Source organism: Bidens hawaiensis, unplaced genomic scaffold, assembly GCF_021521415.1.
Source record: "Bidens hawaiensis isolate Kalapana, Puna unplaced genomic scaffold, B.hawaiensis_p1.1 tig00009039_1, whole genome shotgun sequence".
Taxonomy (NCBI): domain Eukaryota; kingdom Viridiplantae; phylum Streptophyta; class Magnoliopsida; order Asterales; family Asteraceae; genus Bidens; species Bidens hawaiensis.
In genome coordinates, this window is record NW_027491661.1 from 609,883 (window position 1) to 635,841 (window position 25,959).

At 35.6% G+C, this 25,959-nt stretch overlaps 3 protein-coding genes across 4 annotated transcripts in view; all 3 read right to left on the reverse strand.

Annotated features, from left to right (window-relative positions):
* The window catches only part of LOC143530850 (uncharacterized), a 207,031-nt gene that overhangs the window by 69,253 nt on the left and 111,819 nt on the right, over positions 1–25,959 (reverse strand). The gene's annotated exons all lie outside the window — the stretch shown is intronic.
* On the reverse strand, positions 11,671–12,825 carry LOC143530873 (glucan endo-1,3-beta-glucosidase-like). The gene has a single exon (XM_077026295.1). It carries the CDS (start codon positions 12,808–12,810, stop codon positions 11,671–11,673), a length of 1,140 nt encoding a protein of 379 aa, XP_076882410.1. The 5' UTR covers positions 12,811–12,825.
* Positions 15,712–21,697, reverse strand: LOC143530820 (F-box protein At3g07870-like). Of its 2 annotated transcripts, none has more exons than XM_077026251.1 (2): positions 21,563–21,697; positions 15,712–17,036 (listed from the first exon to the last, which is right to left on the reverse strand). In XM_077026251.1, exon 2 carries the CDS (start codon positions 16,986–16,988, stop codon positions 15,825–15,827), a length of 1,164 nt encoding a protein of 387 aa, XP_076882366.1. In that variant the 5' UTR covers positions 16,989–17,036; positions 21,563–21,697; the 3' UTR covers positions 15,712–15,824. The 2 variants fall into 2 exon arrangements, with proteins under 2 accessions (XP_076882366.1, XP_076882367.1); XM_077026252.1 differs by having other exon boundaries at positions 15,712–16,979; positions 21,563–21,696.

Here is a 25,959-nt window from a genome sequence, read left to right on the forward strand (position 1 = left end):
CCTCAAATTATTGTCCTATTGCTAATTTGCTATATTTCATTTGACTAGGCGGGTGCCCGCGCGATACAGCAGGAAAGACATACCTTGGTAATCATGTAATAAGTTTATGGATGTTCGTTATTTGATTTAATACCATAAAACCGTTCAAGTTGGTCAATGGCTTGATTTCACGGTTGATTTTTTTCAGTAACTTTTGGCCGGTCGTTTTCGGTTTTCGATGAAAACCCGTTGCTAACAGTTATGCCCACGGTTTAACTTTGGCCTTCATACTTTTTGTGAAGCCGTTACAAATTCGTACAACATTAATTTAAGTTGATTTTATTGCTTTGTTTTCGTAATGTGAGTTGTATGAATGGAGGACTGAATTTGTACTTTCAGAATTTATAAACTAAAACAGAACATAATGCATATTTATGTGTTTAAACAATTTATTGATTTATAGTTACATATTTGAATTGTAATTAATGCTTTAGAGCATTCTCAACCTATTCCCTACCATATATCCATATATATCATATAATTACAATAAAAATCACTGTGTTTTTCTCTCTCTTGTTTAATTAAATAATAATTTTTATATCTTTATCATTATCTTTTCTCTTTCTTCCACTCACAACCATTTTTAGAAAATATTAAAAAATTATACAGCATGAACAGTGAATCCTCAAATTTAACTTTCCCATATAACATTTTCTCTCTCCTCTACTCACAACTACTCATAACCATACCATATAATTTACAAACCACTCTCACAAAAATATAGGGAATGGGCTGAGAATGCTCTTAGTGACTTGTACATTATATAAACCATACCTCGGTACTGAATAAATTTTATATGAAAACATAGACAAAAAAAGTACGATGCATCAGTAAGCTCTGTTTTTCCTTAAACGTAATATATTTAGAGATATAGAAGAAAAATAAGAAAATATATAAACCTGGCAAATACATGAGTAAAGATGAGGGGTAAAAGTTGTAATAATTTCTTAAATTTACAAATGGTGAGTAAAGTTTAAGAGCCAAATTTGTAACTATTTTCTAACAAATTGAATTTATGTAGAACATATTTTGTAGTGGACAATTTTGCCCCGAGGGTGTACATAAAGCTTTTAATATTGTAAATTACTTAAGCACCTAATGTTTTAATTTGCCCATGAGTGCTACATTATATATAGTATAGACGGATGGTCGTGCGATGCGACGGGGAACGAAAATTCCAGTAATCATGTAAAAATTACGGATGTTCAAGGTTCGTTTGAAACCTTAAAAACGTTTAAACCAATCATCACTTTGGTCAGTTGGTTTCAGAATGTTCAAACCATAGCAAATTGTTTGGTTTATGCTTTATACTAAAGATTGGCCATATAAAACCGAGCCGGTCGGTAAACTTATTATTGAAGCTCAATGCGTGAAACCAAACCATTAGTAACGATTCAGTTTGAATTTTCAACGATTCAGTTTCACTTTTCAATGAAAAAATATGAACCGATGGTTTGACTTATTGCTTAACTTAGAAGCTGTTAAAACCGAATTGTGAACACCCACACGTAACATCCTAATTTTAATTGGAATAAACTATAGCAATACCATACCCAAATTAAAGACAATAAAATGCTCATTTTTATGGTGTAATTTTCTTAAAAAAATATTAACATATGAAAAATTTACGGCCACTGGAAAATCGTTGGTGGGAAGTTGGTTAACAATTAAATTTAAAAGAAATACATTGATAAAGATGAAGGTCCAAAGTTGTAACTATTTTTTAAATTTACAATTGTTGAGTAAAGTTGAGGGATTAATGTTATAACTATTTATAGACATATTTTTTAATGGACAAGTTTGCCCTTATCTTACATGCTATATAATGTGTGCATTATGTATTATAAGTTGTAAATTACTTAAAAAAGAGGTGTCTTAATTTGCCCATAACTTAGAGCATTCCCGGTGGGTTCTCCAAATTATGTGAGAGAGTTATCTATTTTTTAGAGATGGTAAAAAGTGGTTGTGAGAGGAGGAGAGAGAAAATGTTACTGTTCATGGTTAAATTTGGAGAAACACACTGTTGATCTCTATAATTTTTAAATATTTTTAAGGTGGTTGTGAGTGAATGAGAGAGAAAAGGTAATGATAAAAGTATAAAAAAAGTATTATTTAAATGAAAATGAGAAAGAAAAAATGATATTTTTAGTGTAATTATATGATATATATATAAATATAGGGCAGGGAATGAATTAGGAATGTTTTTATGTATTATATATGTTGGGGTTTCTATGAAATTAACAAGCTTAGTTAACCATTTAACTAGTCACAATTAAGGCGGAAGCGTGATATTTACAAACTAAACATATGTATCCATGTGTTTATATATGTATATGTTCATGAATAACCTAGTTTATTCATGTTATAAGATTACCAATAATCTATTTACTAGAAACCCGAAGCAAGGATCAAATGATACGGAAAAGCTAAACTATCAAGCTTGTAAACACTTACATTCTTAACCCTTTAAGAGTTTAGTAGATGGTTGAAGAAGATGATGATGTGAATGCTAGACTTTCAAAGGAAAACCCTCAAACGGAATATACCCCGAGCCTCCAACACACACCGAGCTATGCTAGGAAGCTTGAACACGAAAAACCCGAGACCCGAGCCCTTCCTTTTTCTTTTGGCCGTAAACAAGAAAGAAAGAAAGAAAGGAAGAGTTGTTATTTTTTTGTTTACTTGAAAGTGTATATATCTTGATCTTTTCTTTTCCTTTTCATCATTATACACCATCATGCATAACATGGTGTTTGGTATTTGTTTTAGTCAACACTCAACCTTTTCATGACAATATTATTGATCAAGACATGGGGTGTGGGGCCCACCCAAAACCGGCCCCAATATATTTATATTTTTTTTTTATTTTTTTTTTATTTTTTTATTTTATACTTTATAAAATATATAAACACCCCATCTTTTATAAACCATTTTATAAAAGAATACATAGTTAAATAATCATTCCAATAATAATTATTTGAATAAATAAATTAACCAATTAATTTATCTAACACTTTCAAGTAAATATTCAGAAACCCGATTTTCTGAATGTGTCGTGTTCAGTATTTGTTTTATAGATCTTATCTTAACAAATATATAATTGGTGTGTGTCTAACTCGTTATTGGGTATGACCCGACTTGGATCAAACACGGCTAGCCACATTAACCTAATTATGTGTCTCGGGCATACGGTATTCCAACAATCTCCCACTTGCACGTGACTCATAAGAAGTTAATGCTAATGGTGAATACCGCCTAACAACAGGTCACCACCACTAGTGTGTTTGACTAAGTGCCATTCAATAACATCATCCCCTTCAAGTCCATACTTGATATGATATAGGTAAGTCTTATCATTATATCCCTTTGTTACTAGATGTCCTGTTAAATCGAAGAGACACAGAGTGATCATTCTCTCAATGATTTAACTTAACAGGCCTTAGACATCTAAACTCTCAACACATAAGAGGAACAAATCCCATCTTGACTGCATACATCCTTGTTGACATCTCGTATGATATCTGAGCTCTTTCTTTTACGTCATCGTGTTACCGAAAAACAAAGAAGAGAGTCAAGTTATCAGACTTGATGAAAAACCAGATCCAATATGCATCTCAGGTCAAAGGACACAATAATACTCGCCTTTACTCAAGGATTACTTATGATCAGTTGCACTAACTCTATGCAGTGATCCTTGAGAGCGGATCATGTCCAATATTTGTATCCCACAAATATTTATAAACCTTGGTGGCAAACCTATGCCCTATATTCATCACATGAATATCAACCAATCCCAGTTCATAATAGTCTTACCTTCATGCCTGTTCCCACAAGCATGATCGACTACGGACGTTTAGAACAACATAAGTCATTCATGGATTAAACATGCAAATATAGAACATAACTCATTGAATAATTAAACATAATTAATTTTCATGAGATACCCATTATATTCGTTCTTATACAAACACTAAACACAGATTAAATCCACTCACTAGAATACCGAAGTCCTAATGCACAAACATGACCCTCATGCTTTGGCCTATCGAGGAGCTTCGTGAGTGGATCCGCAATATTTTGATCGGTATGAACTTTATGAATACATATCTTTCTCTTTTCAACTTCATCCCTTATGTAGTTGAATCTGCGCTCAATGTGCCTCGTTTTCTGATGAGCACGAGGCTCCTTGATCTGTGCAATAGCACCCTCATTGTCACAGAATATCTCTAGGGGCTCCTGAATGGTAGAGATAATCCCTAGATCCATGATGAACTTTTTCATCCATGCAGCCTCTTGGGCTGCCATTGAAGCGGCGATGTACTCAGATTCTGTAGTGGATAACGCGACAACATCCTGCTTCGAACTCTTCCAAGAGACAGCGCCTCCATTCAAAATGAAGACATATCCCGACTGTGATCGAGAATCATCTCGGTCAGTTTGGAAACTCGCATCCACGTAACCCTTTACGACGAGTTCCTCCTCACCAGACCCATATATTAAAAACATATCCTTAGTCCTTCTAAGGTACTTTAATATATTCTTGACAGCCATCCAATGACTGTCACCTGGGTTGTGCTGGTATCTACTCGTTATGCTTAAAGCATACGAGACGTCCGGTCTAGTGCACATCATTGCATACATAATAGATCCTATTGCCGAAGCATAAGGAACATGCTTCATCCTATCCTGCTCTTCCTTAGAGCTTGGACTTTGGGATGAGCTTAACACGGTTCCTCTAGGAATAGGTACCAAACCTTTCTTAGAGTTTTCCATCCTGAACCTTTTTAGGATTTTATCAATGTATGCACTTTGATTAAGTCCGATCAATTTCCTTTTTCTATCCCTATAGACCTTTATTCCCAAGATATATGTCGCTTCTCCAAGATCCTTAATTGAGAAACGACTACTTAACCACGCTTTAACGTTTTCCATACTTGGTATATCATTTCCAAATAAAAGTATATCATCGACATACAAAATAAGGAAAATGATTATACTCCCACTAGCCCATTTATACACACACGCCTCATCACTGTTTTGGACGAAACCAAACGCTTTGATTTCTTCATTAAAACGATGATTCCACATCCGTGATGCTTGTTTCAACCCGTAGATTGATTTCTTTAACTTACAAACTTTATCTGGATTAGATGGATCGACAAAACCTTCAGGCTGAACCATATGGACATCTTCCTCAAGATATCCATTTAGAAAAGCGGTCTTGACATCCATTTGCCATATCTCATAATCAAAATGAGCTGCAATGGCAAATAATATCCTAATCGACTTAAGCATCGCGACCGGCGAGAAGGTTTCATCATAATCAATCCCTTGAGTTTGCGTGAAACCTTTTGCTACAAGTCGTGCTTTGTAAGTATCTAAATTTCCATGCATATCGGTCTTCCTTTTGAAGACCCACTTACATCCAACCAGTTTGGAGTTAAGTGGACGATCAACCAATTCCCAAACTTGATTATCGTGCATGGATTGCATCTCGGCGCTCATGGCTTCAAGCCACTTGTCACAATCAGGTTGTGACATAGCATCTTTGTAGGAGATCGGTTCATCCGAATCGACCAAGTAGCAATCATCCACAAGAAATCCATATTTCTTGGGAGGTCGACTAATCCTATTAGATCTGCGAGCAACGTGTGTATGATCAACCATTTGATCATCTTCAACATCCTCGTGTTGAAAGCTAGTATCGACCAACTGTGTATCATCCAGTGATTCTTGAACCTCTTCAAGTTCCACTCTCTTTTCACTAGGTCCTTCCATAAGGAACCTAGTTTCTAAGAAGTATCCTTTGCGTGAAACAAACACTTTTTGTTCACTAGGATCATAGAATATATATCCTATATCATCCTTTGGGTATCCTATGAAGATACACCTGATGGATCGAGCCTCAAGTTTATTTGGGGTGTCACGTTTAACATAAACTATGCATCCCCATACCCTTAAATATGAAAAGGATGGAACCTTTCCATGCCACACTTCATAGGGTATTCGATCCACCTTTTTGGTCGGGGCCATATTCAAAATACGAGCCGCTGTGAGTAGCGCATATCCCCAAAATGATGGCGGTAGTGAGCTTCGTGCCATCATTGATCGAACCATGTCCAACAGTGTTCGATTCCTCCTCTCGGATACTCCGTTATGTTGAGGAGTTCCAGGAGGAGTGAGCTGTGAAATAATTCCACAATCTCTAAGATGACCTTGAAAAGCATCACTTAGGTATTCGCCTCCTCTATCGGAGCGGAGTACCTTGATTGTTCGGTCGAGCTGATTTTGTACTTCATTTTGAAATTCTTTGAACATTTCAAAGGCTTCATGTTTGTGTTTCATTAGATAAACATACCCATATCGACTAAAATCGTCGGTAAAGGTAATGAAGTACCTTTCACTATTCCTACTAGTTGGCTTGAAAGGTCCGCATACATCCGTATGTATGATACCTAACAAATCCTTAGCCCTTTCATTTGTACCTTTGAAAGGCTCTTTGGTCATCTTGCCTTGAATACAAGATTCACACTCATCAAACGAACCTAACTCGTTTGTTTTCAAAAGACCTTTCTTTTGGAGAGTATTTATACGATTCTTGTTTATGTGTCCAAGGCGACAATGCCAAATGTAGGAATCACTCAAATCCTTTTTGAGTCTTTTAGTAGAAGTTTGATATAATGAGCTATTTAAGGTATTATCATGAACCAATTCATAAATACCGTTGTTTGGTACAGCTTTAAAATAAAAGATACCATTAGATGATACATGCATTTCTGATCTTACAAATTTAAAGTCAAAATTACATTGTCTAAGAAGGTGCACAGAAATAATGTTCCTAGTCAAACTAGGAGCATACAAAACATTTCTCAAAACAACTTCCAAACCACTTGGAAGCGATAAAGTGAAGTCTCCTCTAGCGACCACGTGCACCCTTGCACCGTTGCCCATGAAAAGATTCACTTCGCCCTTCTTTAAGTCTTCATTCTTTTTGAACCCCTGCAACCAATTGCAAATATGAGTTCCACATCCGGTATCCAATACCCATGTGTTAGAAGAAATAAGATTTAGCTCAACATTAATCATAAAGACATTACCCGAGGTATGCGCCGCATTCCTCTTGTCTTTTAGCTCTTTTAGGTAGACCGGGCAATTGCGTTTCCAGTGTCCGGTCTCCCCACAACCAAAACAAGGATCATCCTTATGACCCCTCGGTTCCATAACCTTTTGTTTCTTTGCCATAACCGGTGATTTGCCCTTACCCTTAAGATGCACAGGAGGACCCTTTCTTTTGGCTACCTTAGCCTTAAGATTGGGTTGAGATCGATTCTTGGATCTACCTTCATTGATCGCAAACATGGGTAAAACCCTTTTGCCCATGCTCGCCTCGGCTGTTTTAAGCATTGAGTGAAGTTCTCCAATGGTTTTGTCCCACCCGTTCATGTTATAATTTAATACGAAAGTGTCGAACCTTTTCGACAAAGAGTTAAGGATCAAATCCGTTGCTAACTCTTTTGAGATGGGACAATTGAGCTTGGCGAGGCGATCAATGTAACTTTTCATCTTAAGTACATAAGTTGAAACTGGTTGATTATCATCCATTCTACATGCATGCAAGGCTCGAACCGTTTCGAACCTTTCAACTCTTGATTGCTTAAGGAACATTTCCTTAAGTTGAGTAATCATGTCGTACGCATTATGGTTTTCGAAATCCTTTTGGATTTCGGGAACCATAGTCGCCAACATGAGGCATGACACTTGAATGGAATCTTCCGTGAGTTTGACCCAATTCATATATTCGACCTCACTTCCCTCTTCCGGTTCTTCGGGGATAGGTGTTTCCAAAACATGATATAATTTTTCTTGTTTTAGAACAATCCTTAAATTTCGGAACCAATCCGAAAAGTTATTGTGGTTAAGACGGTCTTTAGCGAGAATAGATCGGAGAGATACGTTTTGGACGTTAGGGATTATGTTGTCGTCGACGTGTGCGGCCATCTGCAGAATTTTAATTAAGTTCATTTTAGTGTTTTACCTTTTAATTATTAATACCCTTTTTATATATACCAAATATAATTAATAATTAAAATCTAGAATCCAACGATAAACCCGATTCCGGTTAGGTGACCTTTTTCCCATTGTCGGTTTATCAAGGTAGTTATTCATAACAATTGCAAACCCTTTTGCAACTTCTAGAGTTTATGGGACCGGTTCGAAATCATATTTCGTGTCGGCATGTTTATCCCATCAACACCTATTAGACCCCATGCTTGGGTGACCCTCTTCACATGGTTCTAATTTAAGTCGTCCTACTTGTATCAACTTGTAATATTAACATACAAACGGTTAGGTGACCTTTTTCCCATTTATATGCCAATATTACCTCAACATATTAATTTACTCTACGTGGTTAGGTGACCTTTTTCCCACTAAGAGCTTACTAATATGTTAAGCGTTATACAAAAGGATGGTGTTTTAACTTATTATCCTTAATTTTAAAAGGGAATTTTTAGTTTTAATAATTCTAGTTGTAAAACTTTAAATCATGTTCTAACATGCATTTAGTAACACGATATTTTGAAACCATTTTTCAAAATTCTAATTTATAATAAAGCCATTTTATTATGGGCGTGAGACGGCTAGTTAATAAATCCATTTTATTAAACTATGTGTCACGTAATTACCGATAATTATTAGAACCCGTTTTATGCTTTGTTAATTAATTCTATGTGACGAAGTTGATATCCTAATATCTAACAACCACACAATCAAACAATCAATTAACAAGCATACACAATTATACTAGACATGAGCCACTAAATTAGACCACACTTGTTAGCCGAAACAAGTGTGTGTCTTAGGTCCAATCCTAAGGGACACATGACACATGGATGTTGTAGCTCCCACTCGATCCCGCATCCAAATGCTTCGAGCATCTTCTTCAACCCCGTTGTGATCCACTGGGCTTGAACTTGGGCCTTAGCTTCCATAAGCTTCCATTTGGGCTCAATTGGTGGGCTTAGGTCCTTTTGGGCTTGAATCCCTTAATGGGCTTGTGAGACCCATTATTACCATACCCGGCCCAATTAGGCCCAAACTTCCAATTTTGCAATCTTCTTTATTTTACAAAACAAATGTCCTAATACATTTTTCTATAAAATAAAGATATTACAAATAACCTATTTATTACATACCCATATGAATAAATAATTACAAAATTACAAAATTGCCCCTAATTAATTATTACAAACCGAAACTTGAATAATTAACTACAATCACAACATCAACCACAAACAAACATCCACTTGGTCTACGGCTCGGTCTAGTATTTTCAAACATAACCCGTTATGTCTTAGGAACCCGTTCCAAAACCCCTTGGCTTTATCGGGCCTAGCCCAACCCAATTTGGGCTTGACCCAATAACGTGATTATGGGCTTCGGCCCACATGTGCAAAACACATGGGCTTCGGCCCAATTAAAAAACTCATGGGCTCGGCCCATTTAACCAAAAATGGGCTTCGGCCCATATAGTTTTTCCCTTTAATTTCCGGTTAGCCCAATAACCATATTAAAGTGGGCTTCGGCCCAAATTCACCCGAATTGGGCTTCGGCCCATTTACTCGGTTTTAATTTTTTTTTTTTTTTTTTTTTTTGAACAAAGCCAAAAACAATAACAAGATTAAATACAAAAAAAAACATGCATGTTAATTTTTGTATAAAATCTTTCAAGGGGAAAAAATATAAAACCGAGAATCCGAAGCTTAGTTTCCCGTATCCCGGCTCTTGATGCCATTTGTTGGGGTTTCTATGAAATTAACAAGCTTAGTTAACCATTTAACTAGTCACAATTAAGGCGGAAGCGTGATATTTACAAACTAAACATATGTATCCATGTGTTTATATATGTATATGTTCATGAATAACCTAGTTTATTCATGTTATAAGATTACCAATAATCTATTTACTAGAAACCCGAAGCAAGGATCAAATGATACGGAAAAGCTAAACTATCAAGCTTGTAAACACTTACATTCTTAACCCTTTAAGAGTTTAGTAGATGGTTGAAGAAGATGATGATGTGAATGCTAGACTTTCAAAGGAAAACCCTCAAACGGAATATACCCCGAGCCTCCAACACACACCGAGCTATGCTAGGAAGCTTGAACACGAAAAACCCGAGACCCGAGCCCTTCCTTTTTCTTTTGGCCGTAAACAAGAAAGAAAGAAAGAAAGGAAGAGTTGTTATTTTTTTGTTTACTTGAAAGTGTATATATCTTGATCTTTTCTTTTCCTTTTCATCATTATACACCATCATGCATAACATGGTGTTTGGTATTTGTTTTAGTCAACACTCAACCTTTTCATGACAATATTATTGATCAAGACATGGGGTGTGGGGCCCACCAAAAACCGGCCCCAATATATTTATATATATATTTTTTTTTTTTTATTTTATACTTTATAAAATATATAAACACCCCATCTTTTATAAACCATTTTATAAAAGAATACATAGTTAAATAATCATTCCAATAATAATTATTTGAATAAATAAATTAACCAATTAATTTATCTAACACTTTCAAGTAAATATTCAGAAACCCGATTTTCTGAATGTGTCGTGTTCAGTATTTGTTTTATAGATCTTATCTTAACAAATATATAATTGGTGTGTGTCTAACTCGTTATTGGGTATGACCCGACTTGGATCAAACACGGCTAGCCACATTAACCTAATTATGTGTCTCGGGCATACGGTATTCCAACAATATATAGTATAGATATGGTAAATTGGAAATACATATTAAAGATGGGCTAACAGTTAGCCCAAACTCAGAAAGAGATGTGAGAAGGATAGGTTGTATTGTAAGCCTTCGCCCAGCTCAACGCCTAATGATGATTAGACGTTTCCATATTTTGCAATACAAAATGTCTTTACATTAGACTAGAGGTGCACAAATCGGTTAACCGGTTAACAATTAACCGGTTAATATGTTAACCGATTTTTTTTTGCGGGAATTAACCGGTTAAATTGGTTTTTTGGGTCGGTTACTAACCGGTCACACCGAACTGGTTAACCAGTTAATAACCGAAAAAACAGGTTTTTAATAAAATAATAATAAAAAAAATTGGTTAGCCAGTTGCAACCGGTTTTGAAATCAATAATATAAACTGGTTACTAACTGAAGGTTAAGACCGGTTAGTAACCGGTTAGAATTTCAGGTACGAACCGGTTAACCGGATTCTTTGTGCACCTCTACATTAAACTATGATAAAAAGTTAAAAACAAAGATTTATTAATAAAATAATAATAAACTAATCAAGCCTGAACTGAGCTTGAGATAGGAAATTTTTTCAACTCGAACTTGAGTTCTCTTAAGGTAAACAAATAAAATGATAAAAACAACTTATAAGTTGCATTAACTTCAGGAAGTTTATAAAACAAATGAAGTGATATTAATCTATTATATTTATATCTATCAACCTAGCTTTATTATGAGTCAAAACTCAAAAGCACATGTTAGTAAACTTCAATACTGAGCATGACTCAACTGAGAATTGAATGATAAAATGGGTAAGTATTATACTAACATATATGGTCTCTTGTATATCTGCATCAAAAGCTAATTGTTACCTGTTAGCCATCGTCATCAAAAACAAAATGTAATTAACTACCACTACCATCATCCACATGACCAGCATATCATCCACGTCAGCATTGCTAAAATCAATCTTAAACTTCATACTCATATTCGGATAACAAAACCCCCAATTCTTCCACCCACCGTCACCCAAACCCTTACTCTCCGTATCATTCGTATCAAACATTTCATAAACGTAAATCTCCGCCGCACCTTCTTTCCTCAACGGCGTCCCGTTGCCGGACCGTACATGATCCACCAGACCTTGCAGATACATTCGAGCGTAAACCTCACGCGCCTCGATCTCATTGTTGGAGTCGTAACACGGCCATCCCGTCTCCGCCACCACCACCGGAATATTCTCGTGTCCGGCCACCGCCATTGCCGCGATTACACCGTCCAGCATTAGGTCGAACAGGTTACGGTACCTGACTCCGGTGACGTCATCTTCACGGAAGTTATACGCGTGGTGCTGAAACAACGCGAATCCGATCGGAATCTCCGGGCGTAACTTGTAAACGGAGTACGGATAGAGTCTGATAAAAAACGACGAGTTTATTTCGGTTAAGAGGTTTAGTAACGGTTTGATGACGAAGTCGTTAGCAGGCTGTTGGAACTGAGCGTTGGAAGGCGGAAACGACGTCGTCATGATGTTGATAAACGAGAAGGTTGTTGAGACGGTTATTGTACGGATGCCGATATCGGTTAGGGAGTCATAGACGTTGCGGATGGCGGGAACGAGGAGGTCAGCGGAGGTGACGTCACCCTGGGCAAGGACGTGAGTGCCGACGGAGATGGCGGTGATGCGAGCGCGAGGGTAGAACGGGATGACGTGGCGGTAGAGCCACAAGGAGGCTGCGGAGCGGTTGGTGGAGATGGAGGGGATGAGTGCGTTGGGGATGGTGAGGAAGAGGGAGATGTTGGTGTAGGAGAAGGCGCGGATGGTGTCTGGATCGGGGTGTGTGAGACGGATGGTGGTGATTTTGAGGGAGTGGAAGGTGGAGATGAGTTGGTGTGGCGGTGGGAGGTTGGGTGAGGGGGTGTAGGTGACGCCGATGTTGGTGGCGGTTACGGTGGTAGTGAGGAGGAGGAGAGAGAGGATGGTGATGAGAGAGAGTGAAGGTGGCATGGTTGTTACAGGTGGTGAGGATTGAGGAAGATGAAGATGGTCAGTGAGCACTGTCGCGTATAATAATAGCAAGCTCGGGAAATTAGCGCGCGTTTTTGTGAATTTGTAATCTCTTTATAATCCCATGTGTTGAATGAATAGTAAAAAAAAGTTATGCGAAATCTGTTCTAAGGCAACGTATTTGTAAATGAGTCAACGAATTTCAACGACCAATGAAAATATGCCAACTAAATTAAATAATGGGGTCCGAGACCATTATTAACCAAAATTTGGCGTTGTCAATAAAAATTCTCCAAACAGACTTATTTGTGTTGTTAATATTTTATTATTATAATTAATTTTGCTCATATTTAGTTTTTTTTACAACTTTTAAAATATAAAGTTTTATACAATTTTGAATATATCGTTGAGACGTTCTTATTTTTATCTACGTGCTGACATAAATTTTATTCAAAACCGAGTCGTGTCAGGTTTTTATTGAACGTTTCGGCATAAATTTGACTCGACTCGGTTTTGAGTAAAATTTATATTGGCAGTTTAACACGTAAATAAAAATAAGCTCGTCTCAACGGTATATTTGAAATTTTATAAAACTTTATATTTTAAAAGTTATAAAAGAAAAACTAAATATAAGTAAAATTAATTATAGTTATAAAATATTAAAAGAAACAAAATTTCAAATTTGTTGGATTTCAAAAAACACATTTTTCAAAAACGATGAATTTGTTTCAAAAATTATTGGAGCTGGCGGATTTGTTCACAAAGTTATCTGAATAGACGGGTTTGGTTTAAAAGTTGTCTGAAGACGGATTTGGTTTAAAATTCATTGGCGAAGATGGATTTGGTTCAAAAATTGTCTCCGTCAACGTTTTTGAACGGACATTTTTGAAATTTACAAAAAAATATGACTAATTTGAGAATCTCTAATTAAATGGACTATTTTGAAAATTTTTCTTATCAAATGAACTATTTTGAAAAATTCTCTCATCATGGACTATTTTCCCCGTTCTTTTTGGGGGCAGTGCTACGTTTTATTTTACATAAATGATTGTGTTAGAACGTGAAACTCATTACGGACATTAGTCATCACGGTCACTTACAATGAAGAATACATGAAATATTTGGGGAATATCATAAAAACAATAGTGTTTTAACTTTTAACTCAATCCCCTACATATACATGGAATACGTGGCTTGCTACTAAACAATCACAATTAATTTATACGGCAAAATTAGTTGTGATAAAGACTAAAGAGTAAAGAGCGTCTCACTAGCTAGGATACACTTACAATCAGAAGAGGCGGCAAAAGTGTTGAGAGTCAACCTCTGGTCGACTAAATAATCATGGACCTTCAACCTCGATAATTAAAATTTTAGATCAACCGGTGTTTGCCACGTGTATCAGATTTATTCTTAGGTTGTATCTTTTATCACGTGGTGCAACATACACATACATGGATAAGAGATCCGTGTTGTTCCAAGGGCTCATCAATCACATATTTCCCCATACACAAAACTGCAAAAACAAACTCTTTTGCGACATGTCAACACCAAGCGCGAATTCTTAAAAAGGTTAATCAATTTCTTTTTGTTCTGCACAACATGTTCCTCCTCCCCCGACTGGCCACTTAATAATACTATTATTATTATTTTATATTTGAGGTGCTTGGTCAAATGTAAATCTACAACAAAAAAGAGGATAAATGGAAATGGAGAAAGGCGTGGAGTTGTCGATAAAAGATGTCAGAAAGGATCTAGCAAATGACGATATATTTGAGATCTCAAGCTGATTGGAAATTTCTGTGGAATAACTAAGAAGTTTGCTGAGCAGTGTGAGGTTTCTAAGAATTGGAAGAAGCTGCTACAACCTATATTCATGATAATAAAAGGGTTTTCGAGCTTTAAGATCGTAGGAGGCATCAGCAGCATCCTTATTATGGGTGAGAAATAGATCAAATGTTGCATCACTGATTGGAATAGGTGTAGTGTCGTCAAACTTTCAATATCGGTGATGTATCTGTATATATTAGATGTTTTGTAATTTTCCGTAGCTACAACGAAAGTAAGTGGACCGTATTGGGTCAAACAGAGTCAAGCCTAAACTCACTGGCTAAGATATCAATGTAACTCTACATAAGTTAAGTCATGCATATAAAACTAAATTACGCAATTTTTTCCTACATGTATTTTTTATTCTTTCTAGCCTATTAAATTGCAAAAATAACATCATTATAGCAAATTATTTCAAGAAATAAGTGCCTACTCACATAAACTAAGTCCTGATATGAGTCAAGTTAAATTCACTTTTAGTACTCTTTATCCGTTAGCAGATGTGCTTCCTAACATATATTGCATTAACCTTAATCATCATCATCATACCTAGTAAATCACAATAATAACAAGGCCATGGTAAGGCCTAGATAAGGTAAAGCAAGATGTAGACAGCCTTACCTCTACCTCGGAGGAATAGAGAGGCTGCTTCCAGTGAGACTCCCCGGCTCGATAGTAGTTTTGCATCAAGTCTTGAACATAAGGCACATAACACTCAACCATCGGGGGCCCAACCGATTGGCGCACGTACCCTTATCTTTCAGATATCAGCGACACCACATGATGTCTGATTAACCTTCCGCCACTTTCAACACTATTTTCACGAAATTGGTAAAATAATGTCAAAATTAGTGCGATTTCACTTTCGCCCACCCGAGTGCCCACATAACATATATACATTATATGTGCGCACCGCAAGCAGGGCGTATTAACATTAGTCACCTATGCAATTATATCACAACCCATTTAATCAAAATAGTCATACTTTCAAACAAGGGGGCATATCACCCCTTCACAACATGATATTCAGCATCCTAAAAATATAAATAAAAAAACAAACACACAACGGCATGACACGGTACCCGATAACAAAAGATGTCCATACTATAACGAAAATAATCTCTTTTATGCTATTGGTCTTCTACTTCACTTATAAAGCTCTAGCCTTTATAATATAAACCGCATTATGCCTTGATTTCAAAAGAACTTGCTGCCACTATCGTCCGAACCACACAGCGTTCACCAGGCTTGATATCAATATCCAACCGCCTCATAACTTTATCTTTCAAATCATAGCTGTATAAACCACTCTCAGGTCCAGGTTTCCTAAAGATGATATACCTCTTGCTTCTCACACAAGTAACCGGAAACGGAAGCACAAAACCAGGATAAATGCTTGAACACAGATAACTCGAGATGCTTATTGACTGCATATTCTCCCACTTTGACCTTTGGTAATCTTTAAGCATCCATATGTTGATCTTGTCCAAAGTAACGTTATGAAGAAGAGAGAGAAACCCGCCCATTTCAACCAGAAAATACCGCTTGTTCATAGGAAAAACATCAGATACTGGCAAGCGCGTTTGACGAAACCTCTCTTTCACTGTATCCATAGAAACCAAGTATTTGTTACAGTGAACATCCCAGTGAAAATACCTACCTTGAACAGAAACCGGGTCATCCCAATAATACTGCCTCTGACCGGTATAGTAAGGCCCGCCAATCTTTTTCCATGCTAATGAACTACAAGATGCAATATCACCTTTCAAGGTAAGAAGCTCGCATTGGATCTGTGGGCCCCAAAACACATGAACAACCTTGTATACGCCCTTGAATTTGTCATAGGAAAGACCAACTCCACATTTGCAGCCATAATGTCCTCCGCAGGAAGTAGAACATGGAGGAAGAAACAAACCTTTTTGGCTGATTATATCGTACACGTACAACGATCCTTGTTTGTTGAGGTCTGTTATTAAAAGAAATTCGTTGCACCATGACTTCGTACGACCAGTATATTGTAATTCAAGAGATTGGTCTTTCAGTGCCAGCCCTTGGTGGTGTTCACTTATATCCATGAGGCGCACCGCACTGCTTCCACCGGTATTTTCAAGAAGAAAAGATGCATGGTCTCGTAATACCCTATCGGTGATCAAACTGAACCACCGTTTGCAGACGAATCTTGTTTTGTAACGAAGTATATCCGCTGGAAGCTTTTGAAAGATGTCCAAAACGATGTCATCATGAAGAGAGGCAAAACAGTCAACTTTCCCTCTCTTCCTCGGCACTTGCCTGCCTACACTTCCTTTCCTCTTCCTTTTCATTCCAGCTTTCACCGAGTTCTGTTTCATTAAATATAAATAACGCTTTCAGTTGGTTGCGAATGAAAAACTATCATACTGAACACAAATACGCAAATTCAGAAAGTAAAAAAAAAAAAGAACTAAATAGGAAGCCAAATTTCTTGGGATTTAAGGAGAGAAAACCTAAATCTGATATTTGAATTTTTTTAGGAGCATTTTTTTTATATAATAGCTATGAAGATACTTAAAAAAGTTAGTGGTTGTACAAACTTTTTAAACTTCTGCTACATTTAGGTTAGAAGTGCTACAAAATCAAAACTGTTGCATATCACATTCGAGAACTACGAACGATGAGCCATAACAAATGGCAACACTCTTTTAGTACCTCTAAAAGCAGCTCAATTAACTCTAAGCTTATCATACAAATGGTTAGTAAAGTAGTCTCATGGCTACAGCCGTAAACACAAAAGTCATTTCTAAAAAAAAAACAAGAACCGGTGAGGATTTGGTTCATCTAATAACTACACATCACAAGCATCATACTTTACTTGTTCAATCCAAAAGATAAAGGTCAAAATAATTATCTTTCTGTCGAACAAACATATATACGTAATTGTTTGGTTGGTTATAATCAAGTGACCACACATTCTCTAGTTCATATTTTTCCATAAAAACAAGCAAGAAAGGGGAATAGGATTCACAACTCAAACTAACAAAATATATTAGATATCCAGTCCTTTCTAAGAGAAATCTGGTTTATCATCCACTCAAATAGATTCACAACGATCAGAAACTAAGAACTGAAGAGTAGCTTATCTTGGTATCTCTAATAATATTCCTAGAAATGATACTCTCCTTACACATTTTATTTCTTATTTTGATAATCATCAATGAAGAGAAAAAGAACGCGGAAACCACAAAATAAATAAATTCCAAAAAAAGATATTTGACCTTGTGTAAAGGGTCAAGGAATTTTAGAAAAGTACGCCTAGATCTTCTTTAATGGTATGAAACAACACGATATTTGGGTAGATACACAAATCACTTTAAAATCCAAGAAGTCAGCAGTAAACGAATTGGTCCAAAGTAAAATAACAAAAATACTAATTAACCTTGATTTTTTTTTGGTAAATATCTACATAAAAATTTATATAGATTAACAAAGTTCCAAACCATAAATAAACTTGAGAACTGGTAAGCAAGTATTTTTCTTTGAATCAATGTGTAGCACTGCAGCCATGTATGAAAGATGCTGTAAATTAGAAAGACTTCTTATTCTCAATGTGTAATGTAACAATAGAGATGGCACACGTGCGGTCAAAACAAAAAATTAGTCAACCCTGTTTATCGCTAACTCAAATCCTTGACCTTTTGGTCATAAACTAATGTAACTCAAGGCACGTGTTCCATGGCTAATCCAACAAATGTTATATAAACAAGACAAGTAAACATATAAATACACATACACACAGATCTTGTGATCTTCAAGTTTAATTTATTTTTCTAAAACTACAAAAATCAGAACCACATTCCTTAGCAAAGTGATGCATTTGTGTAATCAACAGTTAAGAGCATCATCCATGACAGCTTTAGACTATGCAGAAATGAATACAAGGCCACATCATATAGCAGTGTTGTAAAACTCACTAGGCACTAGTCGCGCAGTGAGGTACCGACTAGCGATTCGATTAATGAGGATTAACCCAATTAAGTTTTTGATGTAAAATCTCAAACTCCCTCTCTCTCACACACACACACACATCGAACCCTCATTTGATAATTTTTTTATTGTTTTTTTACAAACCTCAGCATTTCGAACCCTCATTTGATCATCTTTTGTTGCTTAAAACTTGAATGGGTCAATGTCGATGCTTAAAACTCGGGTTAACATGTTAAAACCAAAGGACCGATTAGACCCCCTACTGAATTTTGGGGTCCGATTACATAAAATCGCATCGCTAGAGTACTGTTTAATCCCGACTTTTACAACACTGTCATAAAGAAGGCAAAACTTGTGCATCTTCCTAAAAAAGATACTAAATTGGAATCATATCAAATCCTATAAACCACTAATCTACAACAACTAACACCCATTAATCAGATCTTAAAACACTCTACTCACACGCCCATTAGCTAAATTATCCAAATAAAAACACAAACCCTAAAAACATCTCATTATTGATTACAAATCTCAAGAATTAGGTAAAAAGACGAAATTGGTAAACAAAAAGCCAAGAAATTTAAGTTTATCATCCGCTCAAATAAATTCACAACGGTCAGAAACTAAAAACTGAAGAGTAGTTTATCTTAGTATCTCTAATAATATTCCTAGAAACGATACCCTCCTTATACATTTTATTTCTTATTTTGATAATCATCAATGAAGAGAAAAAGAATTCGGAAAACACAAAATAAATAAATTCCAAAAAAAAAGATATTTGACCCGAGTATAAAGGAGTCGAGGAATTTTAGAAAGTATACGAAACAAAAGTAGATTTACATTTGTAAATACCCTAGGAAACCCACATTTTGCCAAGATCTTTAATGGTACAGAACAACACGATATTTGGGAAGATACGCAAACCACTTTAAAATCCAAGAAGTCGGCGGTAACTGGATTGGCCCAAAGTAAAATAACAAAAAAAATTTACTAAAACTTGATATTTTTGGTAGATATCTAAATATAAATATATATGTAGAAACAAAGTACTAAACTATATATAACTTTGAGAATTGGCAAGCAAGTATTTTTCTTTGAAGCAATGTGCAGCCGTTTATGAAAGATGCTGAAAATCAGAAAGATTTCTTCTTAATGTCAAATGTAACAATAGAGATAGCACACGTATGGCCAAAAAACCAATAAGTCAATTCATTGTATCCCTAACTCAAACCCTCAACCTTCTGGTCATCAATTATTCACTTAAAGAGTTACACCACGTGTTCCATGGCCAATCCTAACATGTTAAATTAACAAAACAAGTAAACATATGCATACACACGCGCACACACATTATGTGATCTATAAGTTTAACTTCATGTTTTTAACTACAAAAAACAAAACCACATTCCTTAGAAAAGTGATATATTTGTGTAATCAACAATTCAACAGTTAAGATCATTATCAATGACAACTTTAGACTATGCATAAATGAATATACCCTTTTCAAGAAAGACCAAAAAGAACCTTTATTTACCCCTTTGATTGAAAATACAGGACCACATCATATATCAGTGTTGTAAAACTCACTAGGCGCTAGTCTAGCGATGGGGTACCAACTAGCAATTAATAGTGAATTAGTGATTAATCTGATTGAACTTTTTATGTAATTTTTCAAACTTACACACACATTGAACCCTCATTTGATCAATTTTTGTTGCTTTTTAACAAACCTTAGCATTTCGAACCATCATTTGATCATCTTTTGTTGCTTAAAACTTGAATGGGTCAATGTTAATGCTCAAAACTCGGGTTAACATGTTAAAACCAAAGGACCGATTTAGACCGCCTACTGAATTTTGGAGTCCCATTACATAAAATCGCATCGTTAGAGTACCGATTAATCCCGACTTTTACCACACTGACATATAAAAGGCAAAACTTGTGCATCATCTTAAAAAACATACTAAATTGGATTCATATCACATCTAAATCCTAGAAACCACTAATCTACAAAAACTAACACCGATTAATCAGATCTTAAAACACTCAACTCACACACCCATTAGCTAAATTATCCCAATAAAATCACAAACCCTAAAACATTTCATTATCGATTACAAATCTCAAAAACTAGGAAAAAAAAAGAAATTGGTAACTTTTCAAATGAAATTAATCTAATTGAATTTCAAACTTACACACGCGCGCGCACACATTGAACCTATAATTGTAATCATATCACATCTAAACCTATAAACCACTCATCCAAAACAACTAACACCCATTAATCAGATCTTAAAACACTCTAACCAAACACCCATAAGCCAAATTACCCAAATAAAATCACAAACCCTAAAGCATTTCATTATCGATTACAAATCTAAAAAATTAGGTAAAAAAACAAAATTGGCAACTTTTCAAACAAAATTAATCGGATAGAATTTTTTATGCAAATTTCAAACCTATACACACCCGCGCGCGTACATCAAACCCTCGTGTGATCCTTTTTTGTTGCTTTTTTACAAACCTGAGCATTTCAAACCCTCATTTGATCATCTTTTGCTGCTTAAAACTTGAGCAGATCAATGTCAATTCTTAAAAATCGGGCTAGCATGTTGAAATCACATTGCTAGAGTACCGATTAATCCCGATTTATACAACAGTGTCATATAGTATGCAAAAATTATGATTCTTTTTGAAAAAGATACTAAATTGGAATCATACACTTCTAAACCCAATAAAGCCCTCATCCACAACCCATTAATCAGATCTTAAAACCCTCTAATCACACACCCATCAGCTAAATTACCCAAAAGGGTATAAGAAACCCCAAATTAAAATTCGATTTCAAGCACATAACTTAAACATTTCGTCATCGATTACAAATCTTGAAATTAGGTAAAAACCCAAAAATGGTACACAAAAAGCCAAGATTTTTAGTGGGTATGGGTTAATCGAATGGTACCTGTAGATCGGTAGCTTCAATCGATGAAGAAATCAAGAATCATGAGAGTGATTGGGAGAATTGGGGGTTTTTCTAGGGCTCAATTGAGCATACGCGGGAGATTCATGGGTGGGTGGGTGGGTTTTAGTGAAATCTTTGTTTATGGTATTAACTTCAGTATTGACTTTTGACTGTGGAGATTTGGGATTAAAAATATTAATTTGAAAGATTTGAAATGCTTTGAAAAGTGAAAATATCTTTTTAACATGAAAATATATTAATAATAATGATTAATTAAGGTTTAAAAGTTATCACATTTCCAATAATAATAATAATAAAATGATTAAAATCTAAACGCGTTCATATACACGTATGCTGTTTTGTAAATATGTTGTAATTTGACCTTCAGTTGATATGAATTGTATATGCAGTTTTTCACAGGCAACTTGTCCTTGAATAAAATGATAGTCAACTTCAGTATGTTTTGTTCTAACATGAAATGAAAAGTATGCTTTGTTCTAACATGAAAAGAATGGATTTGCATCAAGAAAAGGGTTTGAGCATTTTTTTAAGCCTAAGTTCATTTAGTAATGCTGCTAACTAGGTTAATTCAACTATTGTGGCAACGAGAGCTTTGTATTCTGATTCTATAGACTATACGAAGTAATGATTTGAAAAGAGATAATGATTCCAAAATAAGAAACTAAAGAACAACCAGAAAAGCCTAAGGTGTTCAGATGAAGAAAAACCACCTAGGTGTTAAATCCTCTTGACTGGAGTAACAAACCAAATCGACTACGTGAAGAAAAGTTGTGTGAAGTGCTAAAATGGATTATATCCCTCTTGGGTTAATCGCACAAAACAAGGAATTAATGTTATACACACTCACCAAAACCTAATCTCGTGAAGCAAATTTTTGTTATCATTACTTATGATTTAGGGTTTCTTAACTGGGTTCTTACAGATCAACGACTTGCAAAATATAATCTGCACAATAAGTATAAAGAAAGGCGTAACTAGTCTCTGGATCCTTTTATTCAGATGCTTTTCTTATGTAGCTCACAAGATTTACAAGTTATGTTACCGATTTGTCTATTACTGATTTAGGTTTCAAGCCTTGTATTATACATGCACTTTTGTAACCTAAAGACAATATGTGTTGAATCTATCTAACATACTTATATAGAAAGATTGAAAAGACCACACAAATTAGATCTAAAACCAATAATAACATGTATGCATACACATCATAAAATCACAAAAAGTCAAACCGAATCAAGGTTCATATAAACCTAGATGACTAAAAGATGTTTAGCTTAGCATAGTCAAGAACAATACAATATTAGTAGAAAAAATCTCTGAAGTTAGTAGATAACGAAAGATGAATGACAAACCGAGCCGATTAACTCGAATAAGCGCTAACCGTGTGATTAATCTTCATCAGGACTTCAATATGTCTTCATTTGTGCTCTAAGATCCTCCAAAATCGCTCCTTAGGACGTTCGTTAATGCTCTTTGGTCGAATTCCCTCAAAAATAGCCGTCACAGACGGTTAAATAGGTGAATTTAGGGTTTTTACGTGTCTGGGTCAATGTATGGTCCATGCATGGTAAGTTGTATACGAATCGTGCATCTTTTGTTTAGATTCAACCCGCATAGACACCCACAATTCATATATTATGACTCCCATAACTAATCTTCTAGCTCGGGATATGCCCATGTGAAATTGATTTTTGTTTTCAAACTAGTAAGTTTTACCAAAATAAAGTGGGTTTTAGGTGTCTGACAAGAGTGTTAATGGGTTTTATGTGTTCCTCTATCTGAGATGAAGGAACTGATCTAATGGCATGCCAACTCAACATTGACGAGCTAGTTGGAGATGATTGGATCCGCCATCTTAGATGGCTGGATCCAAGATTCCTCCTTTCGCCATATGGCAGTTTAATATGAAATCCTCCATCTGAGATGGAGGGATTGAACTCCATATTTTTATTTTTAGCAAACTTATGATATAATAAAAAAGATATGAAGTGTCATAAGGGGTAACTTGAAAATGAGTGATAGCCTCCATATGAGATGGAGGGATTGAACTCCTGTGACATTTGAGCCAAAACAAGGTACACCTCAGTACGTATTTAACGATTAAGCAAATAAACGCTTTTTGCATAACAAACGAACGATTAACCGAACGGGTCGGGTTATGACCCAGATATCTCGGGGGGCCATTTATAAGTGATATACGATCTATACAAGCTAAAATATTAGAAATATGGTCTTAATTTGATAGCAAACAAGTTAAACGAAAACATGCTCGTTTAACCACCCGCTATAGATTTAAATGCGAAAGATAGTTACAAACCAAGCATTGTATCATCCGTTAAGCCGAAAAAGACTTACCAAACACTTATTTGAAATGTTTTAAGCAATCCGTGAAAATATTTTTGATTTTTACAAACATATAGTATATTTTTATAATTTTACACAAAACTAGCCGAAAAACACTCGTTTTCGCGCTGTTTAACGCGCCGAAAAACCGAACCCGAACTAAATTTGGACCGGGCTTTTCGTATTTGGGCTTGAGGAATCAGAAACTTGGGCCAAAATGGGCCCAAGGTGGGCCCATATAATCCCGATCGCAAACAGCAGCCCCCCCCCCCATTTAGTTCTTTCATATTTAAACTAGATCCAAGATATTTTTAGCCTCATTTTCTTGAAAAATCTGGACACGACTTCTTCTCCAGCCAAAAACAGCAAGAAAACCTAAGGTAAGGAGCTTAAATAAGTAGCTTTTATGCTTGTTTAAACTTGTTTAATACCATAAAAACATGTCTTGGTTACTAAAAATCATTCCTAAGTGTAAAAATCCTAAAAATGGTCCATAAATATGTTTTGATCATACACATGGCAAGGAACCTGTTTTGATAGTTTTTTTGGCCATAAACACGGATTAAAGGGTTGAAACGACGTTTTTACGGCTCAAAAGTTCGTTTTTGTGCACTAGCCGAAACCCTAAGTTAAGGGCTGTTATGTTGATGAAATGTTGCTTGGTTTGTGATATAGGACTTGTACCTAGCTTTCTTAGAAGCACAAGAACCTGAAAACTTGATTAAAAGGTCGGAAACGAGCCAAACCCGCTAAGGTAATGCCGAAACACTCGCTTACGGGCTATTTAGGTTAAGGTTGTGATGTGCATATTTTTAGGATTTGAAATTTTTCAGGGAAATCAGGGACCATGTCAATGAGTCCCTGTTCAAATTTGGTAATTTTTCGACCATCCGAGAATATTTGGCGAATTTATTACCTAATTGGGACGTTTATTTGGGAAAAATATCTAAAATACTTCAAAAATTATGAAATTTTTCTGGGAACTCAGATTTGATGTATTTTTATCACATATGAATTTTGGGATCATTTGGAGAAGTTTAAAGGTGTTTTGTTTATTTACGTTCGTGTGAGTTTTTACAGCCGAATTTGGGACGAAAAGAATATTGCTTGAGCTTTTTACATTCTGGAATTGATACAGGTTGTTTTGGGACATGATTTGAGTATTCAGGAAATTTTGTGGAATTTTTGGAAATTGTTTGGGGTAAACGGACGATTTTCAGGCGAAATATAGCTGATAAAATGAATTTTTATAAATTAATAAATCAGTAAATAAATTCCAGAAATATTTTTATAAAAATCTACATATTTTAATTGATAAGTGGTTAAATTTTCATAATTTAATGATTAACGGTTAATTAATTATGTTAATCTGAATATTAAACAAATTCAGTTTTTATAACAACCGGCAAGTTCACGACTAGGGAACCTGCGGGAAAATCAAAACACCAAGAGTGATCAAAAATCATATGTTTGGACTAATTAAGTGAAAATGAACTTTTCTATGAGAAACCTGGACAATCGGGGTGGATTGTGCGCATTTCTTCTCAAATCAAACTGAATAAACGGAAACGGGCCCCGTGGCTAATCCGGGACCCCAGTATGTAATCTTTCTTTATAACTTAATCATGTTATTAACCAATACATTTACCCAAGCTTATTTTTCCATAACTGTTTTCTGAACGCGTAAACGAGCTACTTGGCCCAGCTGGGAAAACGGGAGTCTGAGCCAAGTTCGGTTTTAAGTATTAGACATTGAACAACATCACAACCTAAGCCTATTGCCACTTTCTGGGCGTTCCAGCTACACCCATATTAGCTATGTAGCCCATTTTAGTATCGAGATTATAATAATATTAAAATATTAATATTGTTATAATATTGATTATAGGAACTACTGATAGCGGACCGAACAAACCACGAGCTGATACAGTACTGAATATCTACTAAACCGTGAGTTTCATGACCCCACTTTTAAACTGTTTTACGAACTTTTAGAGGTGAAAAGCATGTTTGATTACATATGCATACTTGAA